The sequence below is a fragment of the Homalodisca vitripennis genome, chromosome 4 (genome assembly GCF_021130785.1).
Source record: "Homalodisca vitripennis isolate AUS2020 chromosome 4, UT_GWSS_2.1, whole genome shotgun sequence".
In the NCBI taxonomy this organism is placed as follows: domain Eukaryota; kingdom Metazoa; phylum Arthropoda; class Insecta; order Hemiptera; family Cicadellidae; genus Homalodisca; species Homalodisca vitripennis.
The window spans coordinates 133114471-133142421 of NC_060210.1; the positions used below are offsets into that span (position 1 = coordinate 133114471).

A 27951-nucleotide genomic window follows, 5' to 3' on the forward strand; every position below is an offset into this window, starting at 1 on the left:
ACTATTCAAGATGACACTCGTAGATTTTCTATAGAGCCGGCTTATTAACATTAGTTTTATGGTTTCTTACATTTCATCTGGCACCAATCTTGAAGATGGAAATTACGTAGTTTTTTAGGTCATAGGAGAATTTATCTGCAGAAAAACAGTGCACAAGCACAGGAGCACAATTCTTCATAATTGGAGGTAGAATATTTGGGTTAAGATTATTTATATTTTGAACGTCTCTAAGATATAAAATACACAACAGTTGATAGTCTGATTGTAAATATAATCAAAATAAGATCGCCGGACACACAGAATACAATTGAAAGAGAGATAGCAATTTATTAACTTCATCATTTTACTGAGATCAGCTACATATTATATAATAAGAGTATGTTCATAAACTGATCCTAAATGAAACATTGGTTTGGTTGCCAGCCTGGCTGCACGTCACTGGGCTTTCCTAATCCAGCGTCATGCAACGTAACGCACAGCTGATACTTTATAACATTCTTGTTCTGCTACAGAAATCAGTAATAGTGATGTGATGGATTGTCAAAGCGTGGAGTGGCGTTCGTAACCGTGAAATTTTTGTACATAAGTCAGGAAGTTTTGAAGTTAAGTGAATAACCTGTCTGATCTAATGGTGATTTGTGGTGTTCAAATGTTAAAACAAATTATTAGTGCCTAATTTAGTGGAAGTTTAGTGTCATTTCATATACATTAATATAGTGCTAATTTTGTCTTAAAACAATCTCAAAATGTTTAGTTGGTTAAATAAGGACGATAAAAATCGTCCTGAACTTTTTGATAATGTAGTAGAGGGTTTAAAAAAGATATACAGGACTAAGTTATTGCCATTAGAAGAGGCTTATCAGTTTCATGATTTTCACTCTCCCAAGCTGGAAGATCCCGACTTCGATGCAAAACCTATGATATTACTAGTTGGACAATATTCTACAGGAAAAACAACATTTATAAAATACTTACTAGAACGTGATTTTCCGGGAATTAGAATAGGCCCAGAACCAACTACAGACAGGTTCATAGCTGTGATGCATGATGAAAAAGAAGGTGTCATTCCAGGAAATGCCTTAGTTGTAGATCCCAAAAAACAGTTCAAACCATTGGCAAAGTTTGGAAATGCATTTTTGAATCGTTTCCAATGTTCCCTTGTAAATTCCCCTGTACTTAAAGGAATTTCAATTGTTGATACTCCGGGCATCCTCTCGGGCGAGAAACAGAGAGTAGACCGTGGTTATGATTTCACTGGTGTTCTGGAATGGTTCGCAGAAAGAGTTGATAGGATTATTTTGCTGTTTGATGCTCACAAACTGGACATTTCTGATGAGTTCAGAAGATCAATTGAAGCTCTTAGAGGACATGATGATAAAATCAGAATTGTTCTCAACAAAGCAGATATGGTTGATCATCAGCAGCTTATGAGAGTTTACGGTGCCTTAATGTGGTCTTTAGGCAAAGTTCTACAAACGCCAGAAGTAGCAAGAGTTTATATTGGATCATTTTGGGACCAACCTCTAAGATATGATGTCAATAGAAGGTATGAAAACTTATTACTTAACCTTTAATTATTAATAATATTCTCAGGCCTATTGTAAGATTTAGAATGGTGTTCAAAGTAAGTAACTGTTGCCTATAGTGCACAAATATAATTTATTGAGTGGAAATAAAATTTAACATTTTCCATGAATCCACTTTATGCAATATCCACATTGACCAGCCGTATAGCCTACTATAACATAGTGAACATAGTCCATTTATAGCCATAGTCTGTCAAACTTTGGTTAAGAGACGACTGCACTGGTGGTCATCTTGATAATAATAACAAAGTCAAATAAAATTTATTCTGTCATTTACATAATGAACACATTAAAAAAATAAAGAGAACAAATATTTTAAATAAGATGAGAATACTTAAAAGTATTATAATACGAATCATTATTGACAAAATTTATATAAGAAGAAAGTCCTACATAGGTAGCATAGTTTGTGCGTAGGTATGAATTTTAAAAATATTGTTAACATAAAATGTAGGAGAAATTAAAAATTATTAAATTTACTTACTTTTACTATTTATGTGAAAGAGTAATTTTTATTATGAATGAGTAATAAACCAAAATATGAGTATGATGTAGGTATAACTAACTCAAAAGTTTCGACAGAAAATAAAAACGGAATAATATACTCCAAGTCCGACACTGGCAGATGGAGAAGGAAGGGATGCTGCTAGTCAGGTCTGCCCCCTGAGAGGCAAGATCAAAGTGTTGGGGTCAATATAAGTGTGGAATAGCTAATCAGTGATCCAAGTCTCAAAAATTAAAATCAGAATTTGACGGAGAATCAAATAGAGTATTACAAGAAAGAGAACAAAGATTAGTTTAGAGGCATTTAAGAAGTATAAAATAGCCTACATTAGTTGTTTATAACGATTTAGTTAGTTGAAGAAACGCAATTCCCATGTTTTTAGAACATCAAGTGAATATGTGTGCATGTGTGTATGTGTACTTGCATGTGCGTGCGTGCATGTGTGAAGTTAGATTATAAATGTTTATAAGATATGTATTAGCCCCTTTTGAGAAAAATCTAACCTCAAAATATTTTTATGACCTTATGTTTTGTTTTAGAATTATAGATGTCTCATTTTTTAAATACAATTAACGCTTCAAAATATTTTAAATTCTTTTTGTATTTTATTAGTTATTGAGAAAAACAACACTTTTTTTATACTTCATTCCACATTCAAAATCTACAGGTATACAATACAAGAAATATTAAAAAGCATTTGAATATATATTGAGTGTACCTTTCAAATGAGACACCTCCCTTAAGTCTACGAATAAAAAATTAGGGCATGAACTTGTGTTTATTTTGAATGTTGTTCTTTTAGAGTAAAAACTTAAGATTGCTTCACTACACCTAGGAGTGTACGCAAAAACAGTCATGGAAAGTAGGAACCATTGTAGGCCTATCTTATTTTCGCTTGAAGTGTAATTAAACAGGTTTTAGTAGGTCTAAACCTTACAATCCCCTTTAATCTCATACCAAATAGGCCTGAAGCTAATTAGAAAGTTATTCTAAAATAACTGTATGTAACAGTAAGTTAGATATGTTATTGCTGATAAAAATTTTAAAGAAAAGCTATTGGTACATAACTTTTAGAGAAAGGTTTTTACCATTATTATAAAAATATTATCTTTAGTTTGAGGTACAATGGAAGTATTTTTAGATATTTTAAATCATTACAAACAAATGTTACCATATATAAATTGTACATTATCTGTTGGTTAGTGACAATAAATACCTATAAAAAATATTTTGTTATGTTACAGTAACTAAGAAAGACTTTTAAGTATAACATTAGTACTATGTAAAGAGTGTATTTTACTACCAAAATTTCAAACTTTCCTATATAATAGGAATTGTATATAAGATTGAACCTAATGGTGTGAAATTTTATAAAGAGATGGTTGTTACTTTAATAGAGCTTCCTAAGAAAATGCTTTGGGACTCCCCCGACGTTTTTCCCTGACGTTTCCAATATTAATTGTATGCTAATTATGTAATACTAGGAATTCATCACTTGCCTCTTGCATTTCAGAAATTAAAACCCAAGTTGTTACGTACTAAAAGTGTTGTTAAAGTATAGGTTTCTAATAAAATATCTATGAGTTTTTGGGCTTATTGCAGTGAGATGTGAGTTGAGGTGTGGAAATCCAATTAGATTTATTGTCTCGTGGATGTTTAAGAATATCTTGCTGTAAATGTAAGAATACTGTAACCAATGATGTGTCTGTTGATGGTCACTTGTATCTGAGCCTTGTGTGGTGAATCGAGATAGGGTGCAGAAATGGTGACTTCTTATAACAACTAACAATTACTTGTATGTAAGGGAAAATGGTTAAGGGATGTCGCAGCTTTCAAATAACAAAGCCCATTGATCTTTCTATCCAAGGCCACTTCCTTTGGGTGTCACCTTTATGCCTGCATAGTGAGGCAAGATAGAATTCCCCAATGTTCATCAATATCTTGAGGAATTTGTGATTTTATATATAGGCATCCAGGAAAGAATGTGTGATTTGAACCTAGTTTAAACCCCAGCAGGCAATGATTCTATTGGCATTTTTAATTTTTAAGTGAAAACACCCTGGCCATGCCTATGTAAGGAACTCTTGAGACACATTTATTAAATTTAACTCTAGAAATATTGTATTATATTATAAATAACTGAACTAAGTAATTAAATGGCTGATGGTTGTCTTTAAAAAACATTTAATTAGCTGTGTATACATTATTCTGCATGAATATCTCCAAAATTTACTTAAATTAAAAACACTTTCTCAGGCTATAGCTAAGGCATTCATTTACTTGGCTATGATATCAAGGAGACTAGCATAAAAATGTAGTCACACTCACTGTGCCAACTGTTTTGGCAAAATGCCAGCAGGATTGCTAGTAGACAGAGTGCATACACAATAAGAACACGCACTTCGTCCCATTTGTCAAGTTCAAGATTATCATTTCAATTAATGGTCGATAACTTAGGCATTATACAATTAATTAAAATCTGATGTATCATATGAGTTTGTTAGGACCAAAATCTTAGAGAATGTCTTTCGGAAAACTTGAGTATTTGGATGCGTTTGAGTTTGTAACTTGAACATGGTCATAACACACCATGTATAATAAATAAATTATTGGACTTACTTTTTTTTTAATTCTCTTATACATTTTTTGAAAACTTAAAAATGGGAAGTATGTTTGGCTAATAAACAAAATAATTTTCTAAAAAATATTATTCTGAAATAATAAATTACTGGAATTCTAGGTGTAAAGAGGGTGTCAAAAACAAGTGGCGCTGGTGTAACAAGATCTTAGGTTTAGTGTGGGGGGAAGGGGAGGTGATTCTTATTGAAGAGCACACCACAGGGGAGTATGGAATAGATCTAAATTTCAATACATTATATGGGCCTAGAATTCAAAGTAAAACATATCATTGCTATTTCATTGTACATATGTCAAACAAGTTGGATTCCTGTTATACGTATATGTTTTTATTTTTAGGGTTATTTTAATATTACACATCGTGTTGCGTGTTTCATACTTTTAGAGGGTTTAGAAATCTGTTTCATTTGTTGATTAGATTTGTAGTGTTCCAATTCTATTTGATATGAATCTTGTTTAAAAGAGAAATTCTATGCAGTTTTTAACTATCCAATAAACATTGGTAAAAGCGTATTAAAATGTGATTTGTGCCATCATATTTAAAATTAAACAATTTGAAAGTACTAGTGGTCTTAATGTGGGAGTTTTAGAAATCAAAACCATTTTGTTTAAGAGAAAAATAAAAAAATATAATTAAAACATAGAAAACCTATTTAGGTATAAATGTGCTTTAATAAATTAGTCATGTGAAATTTGGTCAAAATATTGGTAATTTGTTTTAAGACTGTGTGATGTTGATATGCATACACAATGTTTGACATGTTTTCAAAGTTGACTCAATAGTCCTCAAAAGAAATATTTCGTCAAAAAATCATAATTTCAATTATTGTTACCATCATAATACTATTTTATTCTACATATTATTTGTGAACAAAAAAGAAATGGAGGTTTTATATTTGGTACACAAACACGACATATAATACTTCTTACACTGGCATTAAGTGATGTTTCATGGAAAAATCGAAAATTTTTTTAAGAAAGTTGACATGTTTGTTGATGTTGGGTACTAGTATACCTTAGGCATTCTTAGTAACTAGTACTTTAAATTTAAAACATTGTGAACTGAGAAATCAATTATATTTCATATTGTTAATCCTTTTTATACTTTCCTATTTAAACCAGGCCAACAAAACTAACGTGGCCGACGATCAATAAACAAATAGAGGAAATTATTCTATTCATTTAATGAAAAGGTTAGTTGTACCCTTTAATCTAAAATGCAAATTGGACTAGACTATATATGTGTTATGTTTATGTATATTTTATTTAATTTTCTGATTTATAAAAATACACTGGATAGTACTAGATATGGGCGTTGGTAGTTCAGCTATGTTAATGTAATTTTACTAGCTCAGTATTGGTCAGTTTTTGGGATTTATTGAGTAATTTTTAAGATTAGTTCAACCTATCTGGGAGGGATATAGATGAATGAGGAGAAGTCTTTCTGAATTCAAGCTTAAATATTCACATTTAACAAATAAATGTTTGTTTTTAGTTGTGTTGTAAAAATTATTGGCCCATAAAATTTGTGAAATTCGTGCCTAAAAATATTATAGACATATAATTTACATTTAAAATGGTGCCGAAGAGCCAACTGTACTGGCGGCCTTGATTGTAGCGTCATAAGAACAATGTTAAACCCTTTGCACTTTTATAACCTTATTTTCAGTCATGGAATAATAGTAGATATCTCATTTTCAAGATTATATAATTAATTTGTATCCAAAAACTTTTCAGTAGTTTCAATATTTTAATAAGTTATTCAGAAAAATTCTAAAAATGTTTCAATTTTATCATTTAAATATTAAAAAAAGTATGCAGTAAAAAAAATAAAAAAGGGTTTGGATGCATAATAATTCTATCTTTAATATGAGACATCTCCCATTAAACTGCCATCAAAAGTAAGAGTGTAAAATTTAGTGAAGTTCGTTCTTGCGGGGAAAACTGTAGGTAATTTCACTACAACCAGGTCTGAAATAATATGTATTATATTGTGCCACCATTTTACCAATTTCTGACAATGAAAATACCCGTTTATTTTCCTGAATCATGCATTCATAGGACTATTAAAATTAAGTTTGAGGCAAAATCTAAATTTTTTACATTGCTTTTTATTATCTAATTAAAGCAAGAAGTTTATAATTTAAATGATTAAGTGTCCGTGTTGGAAATGTGGTCTAGAATGCACTTGTTGTTCACTTTGTGTAGTTAATTTAGTGTTGTTCACTTTGTGTAATTTAATTTAAAGGTCAAGTATAGTTTCTGAAACTGTTGTAGACGAAAGCAAAGAGTTTGGAGTCAAATTGTTGGTTTCCAAGCTTCTCAGTACACTGGTACTATTGCATGTACTCTCTAATCATCTGGCTATTACACTGTCAGATGGTTTGCTCTAATAAGGAAGCGACAATCCTAATAACAGGTTACGTTTTACAGATTGACCCTCATGTAACTAAAATGATAAACCAACACTTTTGGAAATCATATGCTCACAAACCATTAATTACAAGCATAATATATTTTACATTGTCAATTACAAGTGATAGTTAGTAGTCTTTAAAAATAATAATAGTTAATCTTTAATCTCTTATCAAAAACTTTTGTAATAATTTAAATGGCAAAGAAAAGTTCAACTGCTAAAATATTCATCTTTAACTATTATAAATTAAATAATAATTTTTAAATAGGCGGATTAGCTACTTCCTTCCTTAAATTTCTTTTAACTAACAGGCTGTGGACATTGTATATAGTCTCTAGAAACTACTTAAATATTGTAAAGGGATCAAAAAGAAAAAGAATTAAAAACTGACTATGTTTATTATATGCAGTTTTAAACTACAATATTAGGACATTTTTCAATGCTTTTATGTTGTCAAAGTGGCCATTATAGTAGTGATCTATAATATCGTAAAACAGGTTTAATCAATAAAAATTAAAGTATTATTATAAAGAGGACAATACAAATTTTTTTAACAATGTTATAGATGTTGCATGTGAGCCCCACGGGTTACATAGCAGACATCATACTTCAATAGTCAAGTTCTGACCAGACTGTTGAGGGTATTGACGTCAACACTCATATGCTCTGCTTCAATTCCAAGAGGCTCAATAGCAATAAGGGAATAAAACCTTGATCTTTAACATAACCCCACAGAAAGAAGTCATATGATCATAAATACGATCATAAAGTACTTTAGATTGTCTTCATTGTAATGCTTCTGCTTTTTTCTGTTGATTAAACTTGTTTTAACTATGTTCATTCAAAAGTGTCCATTTCTTTTATAATAACTCTGTATGTAACTCATATAAATCACAAATAGAGTAATTAAGATTTATTTATTACATACATTTGTAACTATTGAAGAGTCATTTTATTTATAATTTGATCTCGGAAGTTTTTTGACTGCTCAAATCAATATATGTCATGACAGATATTTTGAGAACATAATTTTAAGAGATTTTAAGTGTTATAACGATTTGTTTTTATGTACCTGACACCACTGTTAACCCATTGGTATGCTATAACAAGAGTAAATTAATCACTCTGTGGTGATGCCACAGAAACCACAGTGTCTTGCCATGAAACTCTAACAGCGTAGTTGTATTGTTGTTTGCTAGACAGAAGCACTGAACAGGCTGTTAACTCTTCTTTAGTTTATCCTTCATTATTTATTGCTTCTGATTGGCATAACTGCATAAAATGTTACTTTTTGTCATTTTGGTACCTTCACAATGTTTTGATGACCGCTGTAGGAGGGAAGTGTTGACTCGCATCTACAGTTGGTGTAGTTTATAATGGCATTTTTCATACCATTGAGCTAAAAAAATTGTATGTAGGTTATTGTGAATAATAAAAAAATACTGTTTCTTAAAACATGTTTTCAGGGTAGAATATTGTTCTTACTGACTTTATATGGGCCTGTTTAGTATATATTAACATATGTTTGTAATATTATATATTTTCCTTTTTATAATGATTGTAAAACGCTTAAAATGTAATTTGGTGAAATTTCGTAGCTTTATCGCCTATAGAACTAAAGCTATTTCAATTTGTTTATGAAATCAACCAAACCATGAATAAATAATTATCTCTAGGTGCTTAATTAGCATTAAAAATAGAATTCCAATGTTTCAAAAGAAGAAAATTAGACAAAAAGGAAGTACCATGTGATTGATGTCCTTTTTTCCAGACTGTTTGAAGATGAGGAACAGGACCTGTTCAAGGATATGCAATCTCTGCCTCGTAATGCGGCCCTACGCAAGCTTAATGATTTGATCAAGCGAGCTCGACTAGCCAAGGTAAGTCTTATGTGTTTCACTTGGTTTGCTTTTAGTCAAAGCCTTTTTTAGAACTTAGTCATAATTTTTAGAACTGTTACCACAGTTGAATAATTTAATGTTGTAAGTAAAATTTTCAATTATTGCATAGTGGTTATTGATATTGTCAATAAGGCTAGTTGATGTTTACGGTTAGTTATGTATTATGTATGCAATAGCAGAGTTTGGAAGTAATATTGGGAAAATGAGGAAGATATTTTTTTACTATACTACTGGTTAAAGAGTTCTGTTTATAAGATTTGTGATTATAGGTTTAATAATTATTATTTGTTAATAATACAAAATATGTATAAACCTTTTTGTATTCACTATATAAATTATTTTCTTTATGCACTAGTTGTTACAAAACTATGATGTGAAGTCAAATTTAGGAATGAAACAGTCACTGTCATTTAGATAACACATATGCAAAGTCTAACCAATTAACTGGGTGTTACTTTGTTTGGTTTGAATTAATGATAAATTAATCTGTAATAGCCCCATTAGTGAGGAGGCTGAGAACCTTGGGCTGATTACTGCCTGAACTGTACAATTGAGGCACCCATTTCAGAAATATACTTTCACCTTAATATCTACATGACCTAAAATGTATTTATATCTTTACCAGGAATCAGACCTAGAAGTGTAAGAGCACCCATTTGGAATAGCTGGAATTCCGTGTCACTCATGTTACAGTGAAAGCTGATGCTAACTATAAAGTTGCATATTGTGTGATTCAACCTTTCAAAGTGGAATTTCCAAGTATTTGTGCACCTCTGAGTCAAGGCCATGTGGGTTGACACCTTTATGTTAACGCATCACTCATGTTTATGTTTGACCAGAGAAACTTGGCATTATTCATTGCTACAACCAAAATTATTACTAAACTTAAAAAAAAATCCAAATATCTGCTTGTCATCTTGTTAGTTTATTCCTGTCAGAAATATTAGTATTGGAACTGAAATTTCTTATTTTCTTACTGCTTTCCCTAATCTCCTGATCTTCTCTTGTTTTGCAATGTATAGTAAAAACTTTAATAACTATCATTATCATAACATTCTGTAATGTATTAAAATCTATTCATTCATTTTTTAATACATCTAACAGTAATTTTAAAATTTATAGATTTTTTTTCCAATCTTGGTGGAATTTACTTTGTATAAAATAGAAAAAATGAAATATTTCTCTAAATAAAAACAACTTGTTATTTACATTAACATATTTTCAATGTTTATAAAATAATTATGTTCACTATTAATAATATAATTATGTGACCTATTTCAAAAATAAAACAGATGAAATTTGAAAATGTTTTATACATTTACCTTTATAATAATTATTCTAAATTACATACTGATATCCATCTAATCTCAAAATTTATAACTTGTTATAACCTTTGTCTAGTTCTTTTTTAATGTGTGTAATTTTTTGTCTAAAAAATAATAATTTATTTTGCTAAAATTAAATTCAACATTTTTAGCACTAGAAGCGTTTGAAATAAATAATATAAAGTGCTTATAAAAAGAATATACCATAATTAATATGAGTGAAACAAATAACCAGGAGATGGCTAAAACTTGGATCTGCACTTTGAGAATTGAGGTAGCAACAGCAATGTAGAAAGGCTTAGATAAGTTTGTAGAGTAAGCTAAAACTAAGAATTAGTGATCTGGGGCACAGACATCTCAATTATACTGCTTTCTCATCATTTACTTCATTCAACATTGATACAGTGTTCACAGTTTTTGTCATATCAATTGAAAGTAATTGTTTTGCTCTAAAATGTATTATCATTTTAAATGCTACTTACTTGTGCTTAACTTTATTGCTATATATTTTGGAGCATTGAATGGTCATCTCATTCAGCTTATTGAGACGTGTGGTTGAAATGGAATGACAGTGTAATTAGTTGAGAATGCTTGAGTTCTTTGTAATTGTTTCTCAGAAAGAGTTATTACAATCATTAGGGATTCGTTGCTTACAAATTGTAGTTGTGTCATTGTTTAAACTAAGCAAACAGTTGTCAACCATTTTATGATGATTATCAAAACCAATAGTCTTTTGATTGAGATTGGACCTTTTAGGAAGATTAATTATTTGTACTTAATCTGCGATATATATATAATTTTATTTATATTATTTGAAACTGACAAACTACTTAGTAATATCAAAACATTAGAAAGCGATCTTATAATTGAAGGTAACTGGACACAGTAGCTGTGCCCAATTGTGCGCTTCCTTGTTAGCTAATTTATGATTTATGGTGTCTGTGTTTGATTATTCAATCTCTAGATCGGCCTTGTGCTGTCATGTGTTTTATTGTGTTCAAAAATTCATGAAATACTTTTAAAAAATAGCCTGATCAGTCTGTAGATTTCAGTTAAGTATAATTAAATTGAAAAATTAAAAATTATATAAGATATTATCTTTTGAAGAAATTAGTATTCTTTGTTTTAGGTCAACTCATCACCATATTGAGCAAGTATAAGAATAATATCTATTTTCTCTTTCATGTAGTAATACATTTTTCCAACAAACCGAAAAAAAAAACGTGATTAACATACTAAATTAATAAAAACCGAACACTCCATAAAGAAATTAAAATAAAATAATTCTCAATATAACCCGTGACTACCATTTAAATAAAAATGCATTGCCAGATTGAAAAAAAACACAGTACATTTATATTTTAAAGTAACTTTACATCCATAGTTGAGAAAATGTATAACCTCAGAAGGCTAAACCTGTTTTAGGCCACATTTTAAGTCTGAAGATACCTTAGTGAAATTGAACAGAAAATTATATTAGCACTAAAAAAAACATATATTTGTACACAAAAATGAAAATTAATACTCTTATCACATAACACCAATATACCAGTAATATTTCATAAACATAGGTGGAATTAAATAATGTTACACAAGCATGGAATGTTTTCATAAACAGAAAGTTGTATCTAGTTTTGTTTTCATTCCATATTGCATTTTCTTACATCTTATACAAATTCAAATAGTCTCCTTTTCAGATATAAATAAGAAACTGTTCATTAATTAGTTCACATGACGCAGACAGAGATTTCCAAAAGCTGTATCCAGGATTGGTTTAATGTAGTAGAGCTTTGCAATTGAAAATTTTTTTATCAATGGCTTAGAATGAAATTATTTTACCATAATTTTCTGAAAATATGTTCAAATTTATACTTTAGTACGTAATTTATAATATAGCATAAATCATTATTGATGTACATGAAGTCAGTTTGTGACAAAAAATGGAAATACATATTAGCTTGTATATTTAATGTGTTTAAATGCTGCAAAGGAGATAATAGAACAAAATGGAAACTGAAAAAAGGAGTTCTCAGGAATATACAAACAAACCCCAGTGATCACAAAAGAGTCCAAGTATATTACGAGAGGTCAAAAGCTTAAAGTGACACATTCGCACATGGTAGTCGTTATCAGTGATTGTAGCATTTCATTTTTATAGCCCTTATGACTGCATGGCTGATAAGAAGGCTGTGTTATAGATGGAATGCATCCGTTGTTTGAATGAGTCTTATTGTCTAAAGCATTGTTTCTCTGTTACTTCATTTCCCTTATAGAGATAAGCAATTGTGGATGGTCTGACTAGAATTCAGAGAAAATATTTTGGTTTAAATCATTTTCACCAACAAAACAATTTTGGTGATAGTTCAGAATTACATGTATGTGTTTATACAAAAAATGTTTTTAATAGTATGTTAAAGTTGTTAAAGCTTTTAAATTGTAATTGTACATTTAAATTCTTTTACTAACATATGTTTAATAACATTCAAAACCCAGAATTAATTATCAATCAAACTTTTTCAAGATTGTGACAAATTTGAATGGTGTGCTATTTTCCACCTGAAATTTTAATAAGTGTTTTCTAAGTATAGTGGAGATGCGTAATAAATTATTGACAGTCCAGAAGTCGATAACAATTTTTGCAATATTATTTGCGACTATTAGACTATTGAGTTAGACTCCTAATAATAGAATGTTCTTAATTGTACATTTTGCAAATAGTTTTTGTAGGTACTTGTGAAATTTTATACTTAAGCTTAAGATGGAAATATATTTATTCATTTTAGGTTACTATAACTTCAAAGCAATTAGTTTTCAAATGACTGTCAATTGTAATCACTATATTGAAAAAATCGGAACATCCAACATCTAACTTTTTATTATGTAAGCCCTTTCGACAGCAAGGCTGTCTTTGACAGATGCTGAAATGAAATGAAATGAAAAATTTCTTTATTTATTAGGACTTAAAAGTCCTCTCTTCCACTTAACCCCTTACTCAAAATTCTTTTATACTGCACATAAGTAAAACAAAGAAGTGAAGTTCTTTTTATTTTTGTGAAGAGTCTGATGAAGACAGCCTTGCTGTCGAAAAGCCTATCAGAATTAGAAAGTTTTACATATTGATTAATATGTTTTTTTTCAATATAGTGATAATAAGAAATCAATTGATCTATAAACTCCATGTTCAACATGACTGTCAGTAAGTGTGCCCAAACTTACATATGACAAGGAGTGCTAATCAAATTTAATATAACTAAAACCAATTTAGAATGCATGTTTTGAAATGTCCAATGACAATAGTTTAAGAATACTTGGGAGTTACTGTGAAGCTAATAGCTGAGACTGTTGAAGAAATCGTGTCTGTCTGTCTGTATGAATGTTTCTGTTCTACTTTTCTAATTTAGTGTCTCAGATATTGTGAATGTTTTCGAATTTGTATATAAAGAATCCATGTACTTACTTACTCTTACTTACTTACTCCCAGGGCCATTTATATCGGAGGTGATATTTAGCCGCACCAACAAAGCTCCTCCATCTTGAACGGTCCTCTGCATCTTCCTCTGAAGCGCCCACCTTCTCCATATCAGCCTTCACCTGGTTCCACCATCTCACTTTCGGTCTCCCATGGGGTCGTCTTCCTTCTGGGTTACCGTACATTACCCTCCTCAGTTTGCATTCCTCTTCTCCTCTCAAAACATGGCCTTTTGTTTTTACATGGCAAAAGAATCCATGTAAAAACTTAAAAGTGTAAGCCAAATTGAATATAAATTTAAAATTCTTTATTGGATGAAAAATTTAGATAATTACCGTAAATCAGAAATTTTAACATTTATGGTTGGATAGTTAAGATCATTTATGTACAGATTCTGAATTCAGGAAGAGGCTATGGTATAACATGGTGAAATCATTGGCTAGCAAAAGAGTAATTGCAGTGTGGTAGCCTCTTATATACAAATGTATATTATATACAGACAATAGCCATTTGAAGGTTTAAATTGGAAACGTGTGAAGGAAAACACAAACCAGGTTAAGTTACATGTATACTTAAATATGTATTATGAGAAAAGTATTTGAACAAAAGAAAGTAAACTGGCACTATTTTATATTTATTGTATATTAGTTGTTCGTTATAGAGTGATAAACAGCTAAAATGATAATATTCTGTATCTATGCATCTCCACCATAAAAACACATTGGTAGACTTTAAGTGATTTGTTGTATGTTTAGAACCTAAGAAGGAGTCAAAGGAAACTTTAATGCTGCATGCCTATAAAAAGAGGGAAAATATCAAGGATTTGAATACTGGTCAAGTTTCAGGTTAAACCTTGACCCTATTATAAGCATTTAGGCAAAGTGTATATAATTTTAGCCTTAATACAAAATTAGTAATGTTATAAAAATTGTGTTTTTATAAATTAATTTGAGAATTTTTGAAGTTACTAATTTAATAGCAGTCGAAACTTTACCATGTACAAAAAATGTTATCTGTTTGCAGCACATTTGAAATTTATATGAATGGTCCACAGTCTCAATTAAATGCTATATTAATTTATCCCTTTGCCTATGCAAAATTCTGGCCCATCAACAAAAATTGAGAAAAAATAGCTTTTTTACATAAATGAGTTTATCCCATTCGCATTTGGAATGTATGTAATGGATAATAGCTACCTTAAATGATGTATCAGGTTTCATGAATGGAGTTAAATCTCAGTCCAGAGTTCAATACCCTTGTGAAATGAGTCATAGTGCAGTTACAGTATCTAATTTGATCTAGACAAGGCAGGTACGATAGAAGGAAATAGTGTTGTAGTCGATGGGAGATGAGATGCCCTAGTTGGCGCAATCAACTGGTTCACTGGTTAACCGGGCAAGTGAGTCAGGTGTCGGGCAAGTGAGTCAGGTGTCGGTCTGGTGTACAACCCGACCTACTTACCTTATCAGTTGTTCTGGCCCTGTCATGTTTGACACACCTTTTAGTAGTAAGAGCATTTTAAAATTGGAAATCTTATTATTTGTGACTCACATATCCAAAATATTGTGATTTGTGTTATCATCACCAACTTGGATTGTGTCCAGATAATGTTGAATAATTAATATAGTTGACCACTTATGTATCTAGTGACTCAGTATAAACGTTCAACCTAATTGGAATAAAGTTACCAAATGTTTCTAAATTTGATGCAATTAAACCAATGCAACATAATTTTAAAGGACCTGTCAACGTAATCTTTGACTCCAAAATCAATAGAGTTCTTCTTTCAACCACGAGGAACGTAATTAACAATTTTAAAATCTCTAGGACCTTTCTATCAAGAGATATCACATAGACAGACAACTACAATTTTAAGAAAGACATCTCAGGTCCTTAATAAAATATAAACTAATTGTTGAGTAAATTTCCATCTTGTAATTTTCAAAACTATGTGAGCTTGTAGCATTAATTTTAAACGGAATAAATTATTTAATAGGAATTACATTAACCTTTAAATACTGTTAAATATTTTTTTTACTTACTATGTATAATTCAAATTCAAATAGACTATTAAAAACTATAAAATTTAATTTATTGAAAAACACACACACACAAACATAAATGACTGATATAATATTAAAGTCTGAAGGCATTTGATTAGTCTATGATAAGTTTTCAAATGTATGGATATTTTTGCTTTGTGAACAAATGTATTGGTAAATATTATTAACACTCCCAGAACCATCTCTTTAATGTACATTATCTGAACCACCGGTCTCTGAGACCGGGTTGATCGTAATTTAGATTTTATAAGTAGGCCTACTGTACCTAAAAGTGAGTTATGTAATTCCAGTCTGGAAAATATTGAATTAATATTCCAATCCACACTATAACATTATTTATTACATGTATCTATTAAAAATATACATAGAAAACAGTATATGGACACAACTATAATTGTCAGTAGTCTCAATCTGTAGTCTGCAGCATTCCCTACTGGACACATTCAATAGCACAGTCCTTACACACCTCCTGATTGCATTCAAGACACACTGGTTTTGAGCACCTTGTGCACTTGTAGGCAGTTTTCCTCTCTTTTACTGATGGACAGGATGCACAAGTCTTTCTCTTCTCCATTTTGTCATCAGGAACTTGTGGTCTTACTGCTGCCTCGTTGTTCCCCAGAATCTTCTGAATGTGACTTTTACGTCACGTATCAAATTAGGGATCCGCAGTCATCTTTCAAGATGAGGCTTGATAAAATTCTCTCTCAATGCCTTGGTAAACTTGAATCTTGTAATCATTGGACTATCAGAATAGCTGAGTAAATCAGGGTCAACTAAAATCAGGGTTATTTGTTTGTACACCATTAAGTGCCTGGATCCATTTTTTACGCTCTAAACTAATTACAAGAAACAAATTAGGTACAGTATGATAAAAATATAAACGTCTGTTGTGGTGTATAACGAACCACCGGTCAGTAAAACTGTCACAAACTTGGGCGCTAACCAAACTATCCGGTATGAGAGACCGTTTTTAAAAAATAGACGAAGTTCACATGTTCATCATGTGTCAACTGATTGGAAACCGGTCCGATATGTGGAGGGAGAGGTAGGGGGAAGGTACCATGGAGGGGAACGATCTCATAACATTGTCAATATAGCAAATCAAAATTTACCCCCAGTCTCACAGACCGGTGGTTCGGGTAGAGTGTTAACTAGATACTTGTAACTAAAAACATTCACCATGACCAAATTAAAATAAAAGATAGATGCCTCGGATTTTATAATATGAAATGAAATATTTATTTTTATCACATGCTCCATAAAAGTGTTGACTAAATCACACTTGAGCATTTCTTATTGTCATTAACCATTATGAGTTAAAAAGCCAGGCATTTGTTAAACAGGACAAAAACTTAATGAATAGGTTCAATTTACAAATAAATTAATTGCAGGTAATATAATTTATGGTATTTGTATATAATTAAAATTGGTATTAATACATATAAAAAGAAAACATGTATTTATATAACAAATAAAACACGAAGTGTAACAAATTATCAAGTAACTAAACTATTTAAAAGCATAACAGCTCAGAAAAGCTCATCTAAACAATACAAATTGGGTTTCTAATACCTAGTGATAAAATTTGTTTAAACATAAAGTGTATTAATACTTTTCAATTAATGATTTTATCTTCATTGTTGAAACAACTCTGTGACTATTTATTGTCCAGCAAAGCTTATAGAAACCAAAATAGCTGCATTTTCCCTATTTCTAGCATTTAAAGTCATGCACATTAAATATCAGTATATTTTTTTCTTTACTTACATGGTTTATTAGGCCATAAATATATAAATATATTACAACAGACTATGTTTTATTTCTAAACAAATAGCCTACAGTGTCCGAAAACATGTGATTTACTAATAATTTTAATGTTTTTTTTTTTTTTTTTTTGCAAGATTAAGATTTCCAATATTTTACTGTAATTTCCCCACATCACCAGGACTGAAAATAAGCAAACTTAGTTAAAAGATACTGTTAATATAAGATGATTTAAAGAATAACAAATCTGAATAGCCTTGTGGACGTACGGTATGGAATATGATTTGTTCTGTATCCAATAAACTGCAAGGTGCAGGTAGATTTACAAAAAGAATCAACACATTATACAACTATATTTGCCCATGCTTTTGAAAGAGGTTTAAAATATCTAAGATGTAGTTTGTAACCTTTTAAGGTTAAATTAGTTAAGTGTTCTCAGTTAATTTATTATTGCTCTGTATTTCGTACAACAGAATACAAAATTAACAGAGTAAACAATGAAAAGCATGGAATTGGCAACTCTACAAATCTGTATTGTGAAGGTATTTATAATGAAATTGAATCCAATCGATATATTTAAATCAAATAAGTATTTAAACACTACAAACGTTTGGTTTTGTTATTATTTTTATTTTCCATGATAATTATGTGGCCTGTAACCATTTCCTGTCTTGTCTGATTTCCGCACAATGAGATACTTATACATTAATGTTATGTTAGTCATAGTTTATATTACAGTTTCCGGTTGATGTTTACTTAATTGGCCACTACAGTTTGGTGCACAAAAATAAGCATATTCTTGCCAGAACAAGTTAATTATCTCTGATGGAATCACAACAAACTGTTGTAAAGTGATTGAGCCCTCTTGAAGGCTACAGTTGGTGTTGCTTGATAGCTAGGGTCTGGTTTGTATTGACCCGTTTACAAGCAATTATAGCTGGCTGCAGCATTAAACAGCGTATTTATGAGCTGACAAGGCAATTGACTACTGATATGCTCTTCCGTTCACTGTTAAGATCATATCATTTCTTATCTAAGTAAAGCCCAGGCTCCTACTGATGGGAAAATCATGTAACTAGTTAAATATAACCATTGAATAACTTGGACAAAGGATTGAATTAGTCTAAACTTGTATATGGTTTCTCTTTTCTTAAATGTCTAATGCATTTAGAGTCCAAAAATTGGCAAGATACTGAGCTCTGTAAAACATTGTTTCACTTGAGCCCTTCCAGCTAAGTTTGAACATAATTCTTAAAGCCTTCTTATAATGTAAATTGTCTTAGATACTTCATGAACATCAAGCATATCAGTGAGAGAATGATCATTGAATTGTTTACTAATAATAAACTTTTGGTGAAATGTGAATTTTTAACATTGTTTGATATTTTTTTTTATTTGAAAGCAAGTGTATTTATATTTATTTCTGTCGTAATAATATTGGTGTACGTAACCAGAGTTTGAGAAAATTGTTTTGAAAAACTAGATAAGCAATTCACTTTTGGCAACTACTAATATTCATTAGTTTTTTTTACGTATGCCATTTTGGTCAATTTAGCATAATAAAATATCAAGCTGAAATCCACTTCCATTCCAAATCCAAAGCCATCTCTTTGGTGTGTGAATTGTGGTGATGGTCGTATTAGTTTATTATTACTCTTACAAGTGTCTAACTGGCACTCGTCAACTGAAAATCAGTTGATGCCATTTGAGGAACACTCAAATTGAATGATATCGAAGTAACTTCAGCGTTAAGTTCTGGCTTTAAAAAGTTTATAAAATATAAAAATGTTATGAAAACATTGAAATTTGCAGAGTTACAAAACGCAGAGATGTGAAACTGAGTTTCACAGAAGTGTGTTAATCCGTTAGGTGAGTGTTTTGCATAGAGACAGCATTTGCAGGAACCAAGTCCAATCGATTATCTCTGTTTGGTGAACCAAGACGGTCTTCTACATTGTGTCTTGTCAGTCCTGTTGCAATCTCAAATCATACTCTACATTGTGCTGCAAGACAAGACATTTTGTCCATATAAAAAAGGCTATTCATTCACTAAATTTGGGATGGCTTAAATTAGTATCACTTCACAGTTAGTAAAAAAAGTTATTAAAAAAACAGTCTAATGGTTGTTTTGTTTTAATGTAGTAAAACATGGCAGTTTTGGATGGTAATAATGATATTCTTATTTTTATTGTTCAAAATAATAAAGCAAGGGTACTTTGAAACAGATTAGATAATCCTAACTTACAATTTATTGAAAACATGTTTAATTTGTTTGTAAACAAATATAATGAAAAAATTTAGAAATTAACAGCAAGTGAGAACATCATAGTGAGAGCAAAATGTATAATTTAAAAATGCAATGGCATTAGATGAAATACATAAAAAAAAGTTAAAGGCTAATTGAGAATTAAGAAACCAAAAGAGAAGATAACATCGTCATCGTTTTAAAGACAAATAATTTTAGTAAGATAAGACTTTTATAATTAATTAACCCATGTTTGAAATCATAATGTTAGTTTTTCTAAAAGCTGCAAGTTTTAAATTTATATACTAAAAGGAAAAAGTGTTATAATCAAATACGCAATAAAATGGTATTTTTTAGTAAAAATTACTTAGTGTAGACCTTAGAAATTGTCATCTTTGAATGAAATAGTCTTAGAATTTTTGATATTAAAGTTAAAAAAAACTAGCCAATTGTTTTTTTTCAAAAATTATGTTCTGTTTTTACACTTAACTTTTCAAATTCGTTGGGAAAAACAATTTATTATTATTTTAATACCATATTTAATATGGTATTAAAACATAATAAAATATTATGTTATGATTGGTGATACTTTACAGATCAAATTTCAATAATTTCTTTGAATTACAAAATATACATATCTATCAAAGATTAATACAATGGATAACTATAATTTAAACTTAAAATTGGAAAGATACAGTTACATTTCTGTGTATGGAATAGTTGAGTAAAGACTGCCGTAACCAATTTTTGTACTCACTAAACACAAAAGATTCTACTAAATTAAATTCATTGCAGATCCATTGTAGACAGTGACACGTGATTGGAATCAATTCCTCTTTAAATGGTTATATGCTCTTGAGATGATTTTGTTCTCAGAGGTTAGGGAATGTCAATTGGTCTCTAATTATTTCAATTGCATTCATTAAAAATACAACCAACATGTAATCAAGATGTTTACCATCTGAACTGTGGGAATGTAACTGTAATTTTGGTTATAATTTTTAAACATTTTTTACTTCACCTTTAAAAAAATTAGTCTTCACTTTTCATACTGATTGTTATGCTTAAGGTTATTATGGTGGGTGGTGTTTACAAATACAGACAGCTGCAGTACATTGCTGTATAAAAAAAATTGTACTTTATCATTCTAATTCTGGAAATACTCATTAGATGAAATAAACCATTAGATATAGTTCAGCATTGTATATATGGATTTCTTGTTTTAAAACTAGTAACAGTTTTATATCATTTTAAAAATTGGATATAAACTGTACCTGCTGCTAGTAGTTTAATAGCCGTAGATATAAATCAATTTTGTTTAGTAATTCTGCCTTTTATTACACTTTTTTAAATACCAACCGATAATTAGATATACTACGCAAATTTATGTTTAGTGTGTATTTCATTTTTACCTGAAATATGAAATTAATTAGGTGTTTTGACTTGTTACATATTTAGGATATTATAAAAAATAAAATTAATATCACTTAGATTTACTTTCAATAAATCAATCTCTGTATTTGTTACATGTACTTACAATATATACAGTAAAGCATGCCAATAATAATATCCTTGATCAATATTAATTTGGATTTGAAATATTTCATTCTCTCATAAATGTGTTTATATTTTAACATTGATCAAGAGTATGATCCTTATATTTCCACATTACAGCATGTCTTGAAACAGTTACATTTAAGAAACATGTACATTCAATCTTATTCTATTTTGGGATCTGGTAACGAAATATTCTGACTTTTTCAAACTTCCAAGAAATATCCAAATATCTTTAATTTGGAATCCTACACAATCAGAGTACATTAATTAACCAATTAATCAAAGCTAATTGTTATCTAATTGAAGTGGTTTCCTTCACTGTACTAATTTCTGAGTTTAAACTCATCACTAATTCATCTGGCACGACTGCCACTATTGATCTGCTGCATACTGGATTCAGTCAGCTGTGTATCAGTCTAAACGTTATGCACCTGTAGTTTTTTCAAATGTTTAAACTGGAGCTATAAAATATTTCAATGGCTCCTGTAGTAATTTGATCTTAACATATGAGAAATGTAATCTCTTGAAAACAAATAAGAATACAAATCTCACATTTTTTCACAAGCCCTTGATTTTTTTACACAAATACAATTTTTTTTATTTTTTAACACTTCATGTACTGTATTTTAGATTTTAAAACTTGTACATCATTTTTACCTTGAAAATACGTTTGGTTCCCATAGTTGTATAAATCTCACGATTTTGATTAATTGTTTACAATTTATTAATATTTATATCTAATTACATGATAATAATAGCATAGTACAAAATATTCATAATATTTCATTTTTTTAAGGTTTTATTTTTTATTTAGTTTAAAAATAAAATTGTATCTCACTAGCACTCCATCCCAGACTTCATAACTGTTTGGTAGTGTGGAAACCCTATTTAGAGTCAGTCAACACACAAGTATATGAATCATACCAGACAATAAAACCAATGAAATTTGCACATACATTTACCTTTTATACTAAAGAAACAGTATTATTCATTCCCTAAATCAATAATTCATTCTATACTATATGTTTTTAATATTACTCATATCTAACCAGAATTTTCACTTGATATTCTATATTAGTATCATCATAAATACACTACAGCTTCCATTTTAATAGTTTGTTATTTTTATCTCAAATTAAATAATTAATTATTAGAGATTATTAATTTATTGGTTGATGTATTTAATTTCATTATTTTTATTGCATAAAAGCGATTTTGATTTTGTTAACCAGTTTAGTTATAATTAAACATTGTATATTAGTATTAACTCATAATGTGGCTACAACACCTGATAACACTATCTTATCATTTAGTTTGGAAGTGGGCAGACTGGTGGTGATGTGGACAGGGATTCTTATCAAACTGAACAGTTTTATGAGCTCTATATTGTGCTATATGAGATTATAGTAATATTTACTAGGTTCAACTATTTTCAAATTTGTATTGATTTGAAACCAGGTGTAATAGCCTTATTAGTAAATCCTAAAATTTTGTATATCATTATGTTAATAGGTCAAGAGTTAACAGACAATACATTTAAAATATCCCCTAGTACCATTATGAAAGGAAGTAAACTATTTCACTCGTACCTAAATTTTTATCATGATATTTGTCAGGAGTAAGATAATAAAACAAAATCTACAAAAAACATTTACACTGTACCGTACAAAATTGTATTAACACTATTATCAGTACAATTAAGTTGAATACAAATACTACAATCACAAAATTATTTCTGGTTTAAAAAGAAACGTGTTCCAAAGTGAAAGAATCAAAAAAAGTTTGTATCCTAATTAAGCTTAGACTGTTTTTGTACTTTACACTTACCCTGTACCAATTAAGACTGTCTAAGATACATAACTGTATGTATTTTAATAAATTAAAATGTGTACGACAATAATTTCTTCAAAGAAAAAATCTGTAAAGTTGTATTTTGTACTGTACCTTTTTATAAGTCTGTATGAATGTTTTTCAGTAAAAACATTTTAATGAAGTTGTAGTAAAGGTTATGAGTTACACTAATACTACTTAGTTTACACTAAAGCATGTTAATGAGTTATAAGCATTTTACTCATTAACATACTTCAAATAGTAATAGGAATGTTTGATACAGCAACATAATATTCTGTTCAAATAAAAAAAATTAAACCTCTGATTATCCACAAATAATATGTGTAAGGCTCTTTAATTCAATTTACTACATATAAATGTAACTTGCCTTTTTACATTGAGGAAATATTATTATGTATGTAGCTTCAAGTTAAACTCAAGGTAACAGTAAGGTAATATAAGGTTGAATGAAAGATAACATACAGTAATAGATGAATAGCTCATTAATTTATGGTAGAAAGGGGATTTTGAGTATTGTTGGAAATCATGAAAATACAATTTATTATAAATGTATTTCGTATGTAACATTTTGTCAGCATTTTAAATAATATTTCGATAGAACTTGTATTCCATGCCATATTTTATTGCACATATTGGTTGTATTGCTGGTAGATTTGTTTCTAACTTGTTCCAATTTCTGCAGGTTCATGCCTACATCATCAGTTCCCTGCGCAAAGAGATGCCCTCAATGTTCGGTAAGGATGGCAAAAAGAAGGATCTTATCAAGAACCTCGGTGCCATCTACGAGCAGATCCAGAGAGAACATCAGATCTCCCCCGGAGACTTTCCTGAACTCAAGAGAATGCAGGTTAGACTCTAGAACTGTAGTGTAAATAAAGGTGTGTACCGACTGTAAATTGTGTGGATATCTGTTTGGATACAGTTCCATGGTTCACCAGGTAGTGTAAGGTTGGGTCAATATATGTTTTAGCTACAAGGTGCAGATAATGTTTGTTCACTAGTTAGTGTAAGGTTGGATCAATGTATGCATTACCTACAAGGCGTGAATACTGTTGGGTCACCAGGTAGTGTAAGGTTGGATCAATGTATGCATTAGCTACAAGGCGCAAATACTGTTGGGTCATCAGGTAGTGTAAGGTTGGATCAATGTATGCATTAGCTACAAGGCGTGAATACTGTTGGGTCACCAGGTAGTGTAAGGTTGGATCAATGTATGCATTAGCTACAAGACGCAAATACTGTTGGTTCACCAGGTAGTGTAAGATTGGATCAATGTATGCATTAGCTACAAGGTGTGAATACTGTTGGGTCACCAGGTAGTGTAAAGTTGGGTGAGCAGTGTAGTGGGTAGTTTTTCAAAGCAGGAATATTCTATGGTTTTGGTAATTAGGAGAAGTTAATGTGTCCATCCATTAAACAGCCTTGCATGTCGGTTAATTGCTTATCCATAATTTATTACCATGTCCAGTAACAAGTATACAATGTCCAGTGAACAAACAGAAGACAAAAGTAGTCATAAGACAGAGTGATTTAAACTCCTCAAAATAGTTCTAAGAACAAAAAGATTATCTAAGTAATTTAAGGACACAAGTACTCATTAATTATGTATGAATTGCACTAGTGAGTGTGGTAATAAAACATTGTGCATGCTTTAGCTTAAATATACAGAGAGTAGAGATTGTATAAGAAAGGGCTATAGTCACACATTATTTGACACCATATTAGTTACACATTTTAATTTGTTTTTTGTAAGAGCCTCTTGATACAGTTCAATATGTGTATTAGTATTTTCACGACATATGGCATTGGCTTAGTGTTTTATTAAATGTTATCTCAACTTATTCCCGATATATAGCATTGACAAACTCTTATCTTTTATTACGCAAATAAACTGGTTTTGTATTAATCAGCATGCTTTTTCACACCTTATCACTAAATTTACACTGTAAAATTCTTTTTCACTTATTTATGTTGTTCACACATCCAGGTGTATAAAAACTATTGCCAGGGCAAAACTTCAAATTTTTCACTTTTCAATGCAGGAAATTTTAAAATTTAAGTTAATTACCAAAACAGATATAAATAGGAATTTAATTGAAAATGTATTTCATTGTTGAGTTATAATGTTTTTAATATGTAGTTAATTTTAAACAGTAGAACAAAACGGCAATGTACAGTGTGTAGTAACTAAAGGGGACAGCTTGACAAATTCTGGCACCATTTATTTTGTTTTTAGTCATTTGTTGCTTTTGAAAAGTTCATATTAATCTTTGATGGGGCTGCAACAGTTGTAGAGAATTTGAGTGTTAGAGGCGAATATTTAAATCGAAGGTTATATGATATCCGGTTGACCGAGTGATGATTGTAACGTCACCTGACACGCCTGGCTCAGCTCTCACAACCACGGCCTTGACAGACCGATTGTTTCCGCTTTTTGCTCCAGGCATTGTTGTAGTTGTACATGTGGACAATGGGATTTTGCATATACATGGTTTACCCTAAAATTGTATTGTTCACTTAACCTGATGAGTACATAACCTCATTGGAACAAAACAGTAACGTTGTTCCTTAAGCTATATAGAAGCTAGTGACATTTATATTGTTGTATTAGCCAGTCATAAATAATTTTTTGTCATTATATTTGTGTATTAGTTATGTTGTTTTTATTAACAACAAAGTAGGAGAACGCCATGGATCATGGGTCACATAAAATGCTTCGTTGTGGTTGCATGGAAAATTCCTATAGCTCATTTCATTTTCGAGATATCCTCGGAACAGATAGACAGACAGATGTACAGAAAAGAAATTTTTATACCTCCTCAGCAGACAAAAAAAAGTTGTGTCAGCTTACTGAGTGGTTCAATGACACAAGTACATTTCACTGTCAGACATACACCAGCATTCCTGTCTAAATAGAAATGAAGTTTCATGACAAATGTAAAGTTTACAGATAATCTTCTTGAGATATCTTGCCTCATGATACATTCACACTGTCATCCATTGAGTTAGGTTTCATGGCAGTGTTTTAATAATAAAAGTTCCTGTGAGTTAGTGAGTGTAGTAAACATGTGAATAAGTAACATGTGTCTCATTTTAAAATATATGATTATACTCAGCTTGTATAAAAATTTATTTATTTAGATATTTTCTTGTTCCCATCATGGTTACCAATAAGGTTAATGTAAAAATAATAGCTAATACTCAGCCAAATTTCATGAAGTAATGTGCACCATCATCAAACTCATTGTTCCCAATGTAAAAGTGAAGCTTCATTTTAAGTACATAGGTAAGTTTGTTTTCGAGATGTTGCGAACAGACAGACAGATAGACATGTTTCCAGCCACACAAGTGATAGGTTTTGCTCACTCTCGGCCAATAACCAGGTTAGAGTATTTACAAGTTTGTTTTGTAATATTTAAAAAAGTGTTTTACAATGTAAAAAATACATAAATACAAAAATTATGAGTTATAAATGAAATTGTATTTCAAAATAAATTAATATATTGGTGGTCTTTTGTAGATAATGCTCATAATGTTTTAACATTCAAAATTACACAACTATAAATAATTTGTAAACAGGTTGCTCCTCAATATATACAAAATTATTGTAATATACTTCACAGATCACAATACTGTCCTTATGTATTGACAAAGTCAGTGTTGTAGCGCAATGCCAATTCCAAATATTAATAATATCTATTAAACTATTGCTATATTTTTAAAACAATAAATATATTTTAAAATTTAGCCACATGTTGAGTAGTTATAAGTTCTGTTAAAACGAGCATGGTAATTAGTTCAAATAAATTTTTAAAATTGTGTGACTTGAAATTCAACAATTAATAAAATACTTAAAGTAAATAAAATAATAACAACCAGATTCAGTAAACAATCTTAAACACAAGATAAAATACAGTAATTAATCAACAGGTTACTGAACCAATTTAGTAAAAACTACATTATAATTGCTTATGTGCTATTTTGAAAATGCCTTTGATATATTGAGTAAAACTGACACTGGTCTGTAATTATTAGGGTTTTGCCTAACCCTTAAAAAAAAACTGGTCTTACATCTGCATATTTTAATTGGGTGGGAAACTGACCAGATATGAAAGAAAGACAAATAAATGTCAGCCAGAGGTGTTGAAATATAAACTGCTGTAGCTTTAAGTACTTGCAATGGGATTTTGTCACCCAGGCCACCCCAATGAGTGTTCTTCAGACTCAAAATGTATTGCAGACTTCTTGAGCACTTACAGACTTATGTACAAATAAGGCTTGCTTATTAATAGTACCAGTAATATTACATAGAATGTGAATAGGCAAATTAATCTGAGTAATAAAAATAGTATTCATCATTATATTTACAAACAATACTTAACATTAATACAAACATCATCATTTATTTTGAGCTTTATGCAATCTGGTTTTTTTTTACTAAAAAAGCTCTACTGAGTCAGTACCTAATGTAGAAATCGAGTAATGAATTTTGAATTAAACAAATTTTAACATAACTAAACAGAACAATCATAGTATGCTGCAAGTACTTCATATATTAACAGATTTGTACAAAAATCTTTTTGTGAAACATGAATCGGTTACAAAATAAGTGTTTATGCAAAATTACAT

General features: G+C 30.1%; 1 protein-coding gene across 5 annotated transcripts in view; it reads left to right on the plus strand.

Moving 5' to 3' along the window:
- The first annotated feature begins 486 nt into the window (after nt 1–486).
- Nucleotides 487–27951, plus strand: part of LOC124360192 (EH domain-containing protein 3) — a 51875-nt gene continuing 24410 nt past the window's right edge. For 3 of the 5 annotated variants that reach the window (XM_046813585.1, XM_046813586.1, XM_046813587.1), the window contains exons 1-3: nt 493–1546; nt 8916–9024; nt 24005–24169. In XM_046813585.1, coding sequence (XP_046669541.1) covers nt 747–1546; nt 8916–9024; nt 24005–24169 — 1074 coding nt within the window. In that variant the 5' untranslated portion in view covers nt 493–746. Of the gene's footprint in view, nt 1547–8915; nt 9025–24004; nt 24170–27951 lie in introns of all 5 variants that reach the window. The other 2 variants (XM_046813583.1, XM_046813588.1) reach the window with 2 other exon arrangements.